At 46.1% G+C, this 11,375-nt stretch overlaps 1 protein-coding gene across 6 annotated transcripts; it reads right to left on the bottom strand.

Annotated features, from left to right (window-relative positions):
* Window positions 1-42: 42 nt before the first annotated feature.
* NCOA4 (nuclear receptor coactivator 4) lies at window positions 43-10,514 on the bottom strand. Of its 6 annotated transcripts, none has more exons than XM_064430198.1 (10): window positions 10,361-10,514; window positions 4,968-5,121; window positions 4,358-4,498; window positions 4,149-4,237; window positions 3,597-3,705; window positions 2,926-2,997; window positions 2,395-2,541; window positions 1,155-2,165; window positions 748-837; window positions 43-199 (listed from the first exon to the last, which is right to left on the bottom strand). In XM_064430198.1, the coding sequence occupies exons 2-10, from the start codon at window positions 5,106-5,108 to the stop codon at window positions 194-196; spliced, it is 1,806 nt and encodes a 601-aa protein (XP_064286268.1). In that variant the 5' UTR covers window positions 5,109-5,121; window positions 10,361-10,514; the 3' UTR covers window positions 43-193. The 6 variants fall into 6 exon arrangements, with proteins under 6 accessions (XP_064286268.1, XP_064286266.1, XP_064286267.1 ...); XM_064430196.1 differs by lacking the exon at window positions 10,361-10,514 and adding an exon at window positions 10,247-10,338; XM_064430197.1 differs by lacking the exon at window positions 10,361-10,514 and adding an exon at window positions 10,247-10,338 and having other exon boundaries at window positions 2,395-2,538.
* Window positions 10,515-11,375: the final 861 nt, after the last annotated feature.

Genomic DNA, 11,375 nt, shown 5'->3' with positions numbered 1-11,375 from the left:
TCAGAATTAATGACAACAAAAAGGGATCTTCTGCACCAGAACTCTGTTAGATAAGGAATCTTTCTTTTTGTTATAATTTTAGAAGAGAAAGCAGATGGCCAAACACAAAACACAAGCACTCAGCTGGCTGCAGTCACTCAGTGTGATGTGCGACTCATAGCAGGAAGGGGATGATTTCAACACATCCAGTTCTTCACATCTAAACAAATATAAAATAGGGTTATTATTCTCTTTGAGAAACAGCAACATTTTGGAAAAAAAACAACTATAACATAATACCCTTGAAAAAAAATGATATTAACATTCCTCTTAGAACTGAGAATCCTGCCTTTTAGAGTTTGAAGTACTTCTGCTAAGGACTATATTCATTTCAAAAACAATGACAAAGAGTTATCATCAGAAAGGAAAGACACGATGTCAGCTGTAAACACATTATTAAGGTAAGAAAGCAGCTGCCTGGAGTTTGATACATTAATTCCGTATCTTAGTTACAATCAGAGTTACTAAGTGTCAATCAGTTGAGAGCTTTACACAAGAACAGAATTCATTTCCTCCCTGGCCTGTGATCAAAAGAGGAGGAATAATAACAAAGGGGATGGTCGAAGCTGTTAAAAAGGTGTATGGGGAGGAAATTACTATGCTGTTAAACACATGTAAAGAATTGAAGGTGACCAATAGCTGCCAGTGTCTGTGTTCTGTACCCCGTTATGATTAGGCTCAGCTGTTCTAATAGATTCTGTATCCTACCTGTAAAGGAGACCGATACAGCCATTTTTCATTATCTCCACTGAGTTTCATACAGGCAAAAAGGTCACAAACTGTAGGAAGGCCAAAGTCCTGAAAGAGAAGTCACCTTAATTACCAAACCCCAAACATAAATACATTCTGATGTATCTTCAAATTCTGTAGTGTGTTCAAAACCAAAACTGATTTTAGACTCTGAGATTAATACTTTCTTCACTTAGTATAACATTAATTTGTTTGGTGCTAAGTAACTAATAATTGTGAAAACATTAAAATAGCCAAGAAACCTAAAAACTTTCAGTCAGTATTATCCAGAAGAGCCATGACTTTGAAGAGAATTAAGTCATTAAATTCAGTAAAGCAATAAACCTGGCACATAAGATGCAAAAGTACCAAAAATTTATGCTCACTTGTGCTTTCTTGCGCAGAAGCCATTTATCTTCCACTGGAGGCAGGTTTGCATTTTCTAGGTCATTTGAAGCCAACACCCAACTGTTTACATTTAAGGGGAGGTGGAATGGAGCCAAGAGGTCCAGGAAAGGACTCTTGAAACTCTTGTCTGCTTTTTCCCGACTCTCCTTTTCTTCTGTGCTTGCTGCTTTGTGCTCAGCCTTGGCCAGCCAGCTTGTCAGAGGCCTCTCGAGCAACGCTTTCCAGGGTTCTGCGATCTCTGCTGAATAATCTGCTTTCTCTGCACTCAGGGGCTCCCCTGGGAGCTGCTGGGCAGGGCTAAGCCAGGAACTGGCAGCAGACTTGGTCTTGCCATGCTCAAGGTCTGGTACATCTCTCTGGCTGACTGGAACTCCATTTTTGTCCTTCCCATCTTTCTTCAGAAGCCATTTGCAAAGAGCCTCTTTTCCACAGTTTTCATCACACACGCATTCTGAAAAGCTGGCACACAGATCGTTAGCTTTGCACACATCTTCCACTTTGAAGGGGGCCTGAGGATGCTGAAGAAGCCAAGCATTTACAGCAGATGTAGTGGACGATTTCTTTCCATCAAGATGCTCATTCAGGCACTTCAGATTTCCCAGATTCTCAATTTCCACACTTTTGCTCTGGCTGCCACGACAACTGGTACACGTTTCAGCTTTGAGGAGCCAATCATTCAAATTGCATTCCTCTCTAAAAGGTTTAAATTCATTCTTCCATTTCTCATCTGAAGCAATACTTGCATTTTCTGTGTCAGGAGTAAGCAGCCAGTCAGAAAGGTCCATCTCTTCTTGTCCAAGGGATTCTAATTCCTCCACCTTTTCAATAGTGGAAAAGGATGAGTTGAGAGTAGAGGTGGAGTCCTTGCGACCAGGGGAATCTGTCTTCCCAGCAAGATCACGCTGCTGATTGTGCAGGAGCCAGTTCTCCAAATCCTTCAGATTTCCCCAGGCTTGCTCAAAGTAGCAGACTTTGGAAGAATTCAAATCCTGGTAAAGACACATTGAAATAAGTCTATTAAAACTAAAAGGCAATGTTCAGTAACTGCTTGTATAGTTCAAGCTCAGAGCATTCAGCTAGTAAGTGCCAAAGCATCGGGTGAACACGAGGCAGAATGAAGAGCACTACAGAAGGTTTCATTCCCACCACATTCTGTTTATAATCAGGCACTGTGTTTTCCCCTCTGCTCAAAACTAGGTTAGCACACAGAAGGTTTACCTGGCTGGGCTCTGACGCACACTTTTGGGTAACCCATTCCTCAAGATTGGTGCTGGGAACATAGGGAGCCTGGCGCACACCCACGGGCCTGCTGCCGAGTAGCCAGCCAGCCAGCGAGGCGCTCACCGGCCCGCACGGCGTCTGCTGCTGGAGAGAGTGCCCGTGGTTAGGAGAAAGACAGACTGCTGAGCCAACCAACACAGGCGTTCAGCAGGCAGCATGTTTCTGCACCAACAGGAAAAACAGTCCCCTCTAATTATGAAAAAACCCAAAGGAACTGGATAGTTCCAACATCAAGGAACATTCCATTAAAAATCCTGTCAGTCACACCCCACACACACTTTCATACTCTGTTCTTGCCTGTCTGCTCCTGGAGCAGCTACAGTATCAGATCACTGCTCACCACAGCCACTGTCACTGGTTACTCAAGCATCTTAACAAACACAAGCCATTACTCAAGCTCACATAACGTGCTTGAGTTCTCCTCTTTCCTCTAATGCAATTAAACATGCACACACAGGTCAATCTTACCTGCTCACAGTTCATAAGGGCACAGCTCTGCCCTGGGAACCAAGGAGAAGTATTCTCTCTCTCTGAGGTTTGCTGAAAGAAAAGTAAAAATTAATTTAAATCTAAATTTTGTCCAGTTTCTAGGAAAAATTCTACAATAAAGCAAAAATAAGGCACAGTTACAAATTCTCAGTGCTTTATGGCTAACAATGCTCTCAACATTTACAAACAGAATAGAGAAAAATTTACTACTACAAGGTAGTATAAAAATACTACCGTGAGTCTGCTTCCTTTAACAGGATTGTCTCCAATAATACAGGAAATATGTTGCTTACATAAGAATCCCAAAATACTTTTATCACAGAAAACTTCTACTGTTATAACTATTGCTATCTAAAGAAAAGAGTAATGAATTTTCATCTGCTAGAATACAGCAAGAATGCAGTAGTCATTCCCTCAGCCTCTGCCAAAATACATTAAAATAGCATGTACATAACTAAACTCAGTGAAAACTACATGCAATAATTAATAAACCACTGTGTATTTATTCTACAGCTAAAATTATATGACTCACACACAGAACCCATTCAAGCTGTCACTAAAAGCAAAAATATCACTTGGAATATATTGCTTTGCTGAAAAAAAAAATCTTTGAGGCAAGTATTCCAACCCAGGGAAGTCCTGGTGCTTACCATGGTTTTAATGGAACCAAATGAGGTAATAGCTTGGCGAAGGTAAGATGTGTCAGCCTCAAAATTTAGGATGGAAGACTCTTCAGGTTTAAGTGTAAGACTTTCCAGTCTGAAAGAGAAAGGTGAAAGGAAAAAAAATTAAAATCTTTTTCACCTGTCCTGTTTAAGAAGTCAGTCCATTATTTCATAAACAGGCTTTCAAGCTACTTGGCAGTAATTAGGTAACAAAGAAGGCTTTGATACAGCATACAAGAAAGGAATGGCTATCTACAAACCAAGAATAGAATAAATTGCCACCAAAACACCTTGAAGTTTCACCTTCTTACTTCACCTGCCATCAACAACTAATAGTTGAAATAATCTGCATAAATGAGTACTTCTCCTGCTCATTATAACCCTGGTTTATCACCTCAGAATGTTGTTCTTATTACCAGGAACTATTCAAAATGTAGGAACAGTGAGATCTGTTAGTTCTATTAGAATAAAAACAGATTAAGTTCATAAGTTAAAATAAACCCAACTGTGTTAACTTGCATCATAAAATATATTTACCTCTCCAGGCAGATTGAAATCTGGTTTGCCAGTTCGTTACTGTAGGAGTGTTCCAGCTGATGAATAAGGCAATTGAACTGTCCCAAGTACTGCAGGGAAGACAAAACACACGCTATTGTTTCAGCTTCCAGGATCAAAACTGAGCCAATACTTGCAAGGACAATGTGTGCTTGAAAACGCCAGTGCAGCAATTGACAACCAAGCCTTACCCAGTAGAGCTGCTGTGCCTGCTGCTGCAAGGCCTCCTCTTTGAGCTGCTGGATGAGATCCACCTGCTCGAAGAGCCACACCTCACGGCTGCGCAGGCATTCCAGCTGCCGGCTGATGTGGCTGTGGATCTTGGCCTTGACCTGCCAGGAACACACACCAGTTCTGCATCTGTCCAGCACAGTGGACATACATGTGCTGCACTGCTTACAAACTACTGTTTGTCAGTGGCAAGTGGTATTTTTGGAGTGATTTATCTCAAAAATTCATCACAGTCACCCACAGAACCACATGACTCAGGTCAGTAACAGTTCCAAGGCTACCTTTAAAAGGTATCAAAGAATAATGTTATTTGTAATCTCTCTCTATTCTGATGTTTCAATCATCAGCTTTTGGAAATGCTGCATGCCTATGCTTGCAAAATTGATAAAGAAGATAAAGGTATACAGAAATACCTTTATCAAGAGCATTGGCAAAATGACACAGCAATGTGTTTGCAAATTTCTAGGAAAAATTCATACCACCATAATAATAAATATTCTGGAATAATAAAAACTTTAATTGAAATCATGTTAGTTATTAAAAAATCTCTAAGAAGTAATTTAAAATTACCTCCCGCCAGTTTTCTTTAATCTGCTGTTCAGCTTTGACAATTCCAGATATAGCTGTTTCCAAGTCCTTCTTTGCTTGAAGGCACTTTGCCAGAGTCTCACTGCTGCAGGAATTTCTATTTCTATCTTGTGGTGGACTCATTCTTGAAGTGTTCCTAAAACACAATGGAAAAACAATTTCTTAATAGTTTCTATTCCTCTTTAACAGAAAAGGAAGGGCATCATATGAAGAACCATCTGCTCTACTTCACTATAAAGGTGAACAAAAAACCCCCTAAAACCCTACACAGATGCAAGTTTTCTAAAGATAGATAAAGCTCTCTTCCAGGAGCAACAAGAGTCTCTCAAACACCTCGGCCCACGGAATTTGCACAATCACAGGAAAACCAACAGATATTTGACAACAGCTTCAGCCACAGGAGTTTAAGCAATCCTCTCCTGCCAGTTCCCTTCCTCCAGCTTTTATGCCTAGCCAGCAAACCCAGAGCTGAGGGGCCGGCTCAGGGAAGGTTCAGCAGCAATGCTGGAGCTGGGGGAGAATGGCCTGGCCAGGGGCAGGAAATATTTCAGTCACCCTTCTTTCCTCTGCAGGCAATGAGCTGGCTGCCATAAATGAGAAAATTCCCATACAGTTTTACCAACTGAAACCCCACACATTGCTGCAAAGATCATTCTTTACTAAGCTGCAAAGGCCAGAATTTTCACAGCTACCCATTTTGTCCTGGTCACAGCTGTGGTAACTTCAGCACAGTCTCAAGCAGAAGGGGCTCAAATACAAAATATCTACAAAAGTTATACTGGCAAGGATTCTGCAAATAAGGGGGAAAAGATAGTATGGATTTTTAGTAAAAATGGGAAGAATCACTGTAAGCACTTTTCCTAAACAGAGGGTTATTTTGTTACCAAAAAGTTTAAATTCTCCTGTCAGTTTCATGAGATTCCTAAAATACAATACGTTCAAAGTATTTATTCTATTTAAACAAGTCCTCAGCAATGACAACTATGGAAATTCCCAGCAGATTTAAAGCATACACATGTGCCAATCTAAAATGTCACAAATTTTACCACAGCTCTGGAGGGAACTGAAAGTAGTTTTGAATACAACCAACCACGAGCTTGTGGTACTGAGCAGCATTTAGTCTGCAATTTCCAAGCCCCATGATCATATAAACTGTAACCCAAAAGTCCTTCGACAGGAGGATACAAAAGTGTGTGTTTCACTCAGGAGAGGGGTAAGAGTGGCTTGCAGGTGGAAGGTGACACAAAAAGCAATGTTCTCGGTGTGGCAGGAGCAGAGGCTGCACCTCCCTCAGCTCCCTCAGCACCATGGGCTTCCTGTCTCTCCAGCACCTCCACACACAAGACATAGACTAGGCACAGAAGCCACCCCAAGATCCTGCACACAGCTCAATCCCATCCTCACCATAACATCTCATCCTCTAGGAACTGCAGAGCACAAACACTAAAGAGCTCAAATGTAATATTTAAGTTTACGTTATTTTGCACCAAATCAGACAGTGCAGAAGTCTGAAAAACATCATTCTCCATGCTGTGCTGTGCACACCAGTATTTGCACACCCTAGCTTGCTCACACATTCACTTCTATAAGGTTTCATGACCTTCACCATGCTAGCAACATTCAATAAAAGGTAAGCTAAGCTTTTTCTCACAACACTCCCTAGACTTTATTTTGCTTTTCAACTCTCACCCTACAGGATGTAGGAACCAACAGTCTAAGTGTGAGCCCTAGTTCTCAGATGTAATCTAACAAGTGGATGACAGCAATACACCCAGCCAAGAAAACAAGGATATTAGGTACCTTAAAAACCCAAACGTAAATTTTAAAAAAATTGTATTGGTTATTATTTCATTTTTTATATTCTTACACAACAACAAGTCAAAGTCTGAAAGGCTAAATAAAGCTACCACACATATTTGCTCACACAAAGATAATGTACTTAACAACTTTGGTGAAAATTATGTTAATCTACTTCATCACACTATTAGCAACTTTGTAATGGCACAATTAAATTTAAGAAGCTTACACACTCTTCTCTAATGATCTCTGAAACTACTGTTTGTTCCTTTTCCTTTTTTCGATGATTGCAAGAGACTCACTGCAGAATGTATGGCGAGAATGAATGCTGCCTTCCTCCAGCCAGCCAGCTCCTGCTAAAATGGCTGTTCTTAGGCTTTGTTGCGAATAAGCCACTAAAACTCACATGTCGAGCGTGAGAGCCAATCCACCCTTCTTTTCCATTTCCACAAGCCGAGTGGGGGCAAGCACACATTTCCTTGCTTCCCAGTTACTCCCAATGAGCACTGAGAATTTAGGACATTTTCAGGCCATATGCTCTGATACACCCGCGATCACACAACAGTAACAAGAAGACACACGGCTGCAACACACCGTCCCCTCCGTGGCCATGTCCGTGCCATCACACGCTTTCCAAGCACGCGGGGGTCCCCAGCAGCCCCCGCTGTGTGCGTCACGGGATGCACACCCCCAACACACGAGCCCGCACTCACTTTCCGCGCTCAGGAAGCAACCCCGCAACGTCCTGTTTATACCGCGGCCTCCATTCCCAGGCACGGCCTCCGGAATGCTTTCCGGAACGCTCCCAAGCCTGCAAATTCCGCTCCAAGCCCCGGCTTGCCGGAGCGGCCCCTCGCCTTATCGGGGCGGCGCAGCGCGCCCCGCCCGGCACCGCGCCCGGCCGGGCCGCACGTCGGCAGCGCCGGGGCGGGCCCGGGGCGGGCCGCGACCACCGGGCCCGCCGGGCGGGGACCGGGACCGGGCCGAGCCGCTCTGCCCCGGCCGGGCTCCGCTCAGCCCAACACCGAGCGCCGCCAAACAGCCAACGAGCAGTTGAAACAGCGTAACCTCAACGTTTTGCAACAAAACCGCTATTTCTTGCAACTTCGTACGTGTGGCAATGTATCTCTTCATGCTACAACAAAGCAGAGCCGAGCGCTGAGGCATCCAGCCCCACCGCGGGTGGAGCAGCGAGAGCTGAAGAGCTGCGAGCCGAGCTCAGCCTTCCGTGCCCGGCCATGCACAGCCCAGCAGTGAGGCTCCTCATCCAGCACTGAGCCTGCGACGTGCCAGAAATCCTGCCACTGAGCAGCTCGGATGCGAGCTAGCTCCTGGAAGGACCAAACTGACATGCACACAATTCTTGTCACATCTAGTCTTGCTTCCACAATTTCACACACAGAGCTGAGGAAAGCACACAGAATGGCCTCGGCTGGAAAGGACCTTGAAGATCGTGTGGTTGCAATGCCCCGGCCATAGGCAGGAACACCTCTCACCAGAGCAGGGTGCCCCATCCAGCCTGGCCTGGAATACTCCCAGGGACGGGCCACACACGTGTCCTCGCCTGCATACAAGCAGTAAAAATGTCACAGCCATGAAACCAAAAGAACTGCTTGAATGATAAGGAAGATTATATTATTGTTCCTAATAGTAAAATAACTACCAGTTTTTAAAGGAAGACTTTTGGCTCGTTGGAGAGCTGTCACCATAAGACCTTGCAGCTACAACTCCTGGCCACAGGTGCTCTGTGCAACCTCCTGGCTGCCCACTCCCCTGGGATGTTAATTCCCCGAGGTCAGAAACCACTGGACAAAAATAATTTTAAGCTTTTAATTAAATATCTGGCAGCTGGTGAGCAGAGGAGGAGACAGCCCTTCTTGTTCTGCAAACAGGCTGGCAGGAAACTGGTTCTACCAGCTTTTCACTCTCAGCACAACCATCCCCGCTGCCCTTGGGAAGAGCATTGTTTTTAATTTCAAATAGGTGTGGAAAAATCACCTCAAAAACAGGGCTGTGCAAAGCCTTTGCTGGGGAAAAGCTTCTGAAGGGAACGAAGCCTCCCATTTGAATGGGCTCTATCTATAAATTTGGAATTGGTTTCTTCCATTTGGCAGGACAAGGCTGCTCCACAGGCTTCTCTGACCTGTCTTCATGTGGCTTTAAACCAGCTGGCTTGTTTGAACTGAAATCCCCACGGACTTCCATCTAACCCCACCAAAAAACAGTAGTTCCTCTTAAGAACTTTCCAAAATTAGATAGGCAGGAGTTGTGGTCAGGGAGTGAAGCACTCCGAGTACACGAGCTGAATCTGGGAACTTCCCATTTACATGCAAGCACAACAAGCACTTTGTACAGTGCAGCATCAGCACTATGTGCCAGCATCTGTATGGAGCTCCTGCCCCATACAGGGGAATTATTTTATTCCAAAACACGTATATTTTTTAAGTCACAAGCCATGTGAAAAAAATAAATAACCTTTAACAGTTTCGAGCAAGAGAAAAAGTGAAATAAGCACCTTAAGAAACAGTAACAGAAGTTTCAGGTATTACATTGTCTAAAATTCAGGTAGTTTTCACCTGTCTGCCCAGTAAATGGCCTGTGCCACAGACCTGAACACCCGTGGCTACCTTTTCTGCCTGTTTTAGCTCTGACACAGCCCAGCCAGTGCACAAAGCACCTGTACTGAGGCAATCTCACAAGAGCTGGGCTCTGAACAGTTACAAGTCACTACTGCAGCTGTGAAGAAGTCTGGTCACCACTTTATCTATCATAAATATATACTTTATGCACAGCAAGCATATAAATGAAATCACAAAGTATCTGAATATGAAGGCCTGATACCTCCGTGCTATAATTACTGAAAACACCAAAGAAGATACACCAGAGTGGGGAAAACACACACTTAACGCAGGTTGCACATTACAATGCATCTTCCAGACTATTGCACTTAAAATTCCTTCGGAAAACAAGTGACAAACCCCTGGTCCTGCCTGAAGCATCTGGCCCCAAAGACAGCACTGCCGTGCTCCCTGCACACCCATCCATCCAATGCTATGCACTTGCAGCGTGGCGAACAGTGGTTTTTACATGGCTGCCGGCTTTTTTCCGCTCCCCTGACTGCACACCTCATCGAAAGTATCGGGGGAAGGCCACCTCGTTCCTCTGTCATCTTCTCTCTTTAATCCCAGCCATAAAGACCGAGTTTAAAGCTGTCAGAACGCTCAGCAAACCCCCGGAGGCTCTGGCCCACACCGCTTACCAGCACCGAACAACACAGGTCTGACAAACTCTGGACAGACACGACGCGAGCCCCGACCATTCCTAACCCAGACATTTACTGCTTATATAACCTCTGAGAGGCGCAGCTGCTAACAAAAGACCTTGCCTCTGCCATTAGAGCCGTGGCTTTAGGAGCGCTCGCGGCACAACCCCTCCGGCCCACGGAGAGCGAGCTCAGTACAAACCCCGTCTCCGTGCGCGCCCTGCGCCGCGGAGCGTCCATTTCCCCAGCGACCTGCCCGACCCAGGCCGGGCGCCTGGGCACTCCCCGCAACGGGGCGCCTTAAGGGATGCCTTACCGGATGCCTGACGGGATTCCTGACGGGATTCCTCACGGGATTGCTCCCAGCTCCCCCCGGATGTCTGCCCCGCCCGGCCGGCCCCGCCGCCCCTCACCGCCGCCCGCGCGCCGCTCCCGCAGCCCCGCGCCGCCCGCCCGCGCGCTCTCGCGAGACCGCCGGCCCGCGCGCCCCCTGCCGGAGCGGCGGAGCGGCTGAGGGGGCGCTGAGGGGGCGGCGCTGCTGCCGCTGCTCCTCAGGGCAGCCAAAATCCGGGAATCGCGGCTGGCCCGGCACGGCGAACCCACGGGGCACAGGACGTGTGCCGTGGGGCGAGCCACCGGTGCGGGTCTTTTTCGTGTCCACCGGAAATTTCCCAGAGTGCGTGGCTTGCTTTTGGGTGTTCATTTCCGCAAGTGTGGAGCGCGGCAAGAACGCCTCCCGGTACTGCCACGCCGCTTTCCAGCCGGGAAAAGGATCCAGTTACTGCTAGGGAGCGAGCTTTGGCCGGTCCGGGGCCGGGAGATCAGCTCAGCCGGGCAGGGCGTGGGGCGGTAGCGCCGAGGGTTCGATCCCTGTGGGGCCATCACGGAGCTGGACTCGCTGGTCCTCGTGGGTGCTTTCCGACACAGACTGTGCTGTGATTCAGTGAGATTTCAGTCCTTACGGGACTCCCCGGCCAGCACACGTGTGAAGCGCTGCCTTTTCTAAGTGTACACACAGCATTTAAAGCTTAACAGAGAATGTAGGGGGGCTTCAAGCAGGAAGGACTCCAAATGGAAATCCAAGTAGCTGAGTACATGTGGCAGCTGAGTCACAATTTCCCACACATATCCTCCTCTGGGCACAGACCAAGGAGCCAATCTTCTAATCAGGACCTCACTCGCTGTTGAAAGTACAAATTATTCAGTGCTGACATAAGAGAAAGTATAAATCAGCCGCCTAATCCCAGATGTGCTGTTACCCTAGGAACAAGCATTTCGGGAATTTGGCTTCCTTGTCTAAACATGTAGGAGACACAGGCTGTGTTATATAA

The sequence above is a fragment of the Passer domesticus genome, chromosome 8, assembly GCF_036417665.1.
Source record: "Passer domesticus isolate bPasDom1 chromosome 8, bPasDom1.hap1, whole genome shotgun sequence".
NCBI classification, from domain to species: Eukaryota; Metazoa; Chordata; class Aves; order Passeriformes; family Passeridae; genus Passer; species Passer domesticus.
This window is presented reverse-complemented; position numbering and strand designations above follow the sequence as displayed.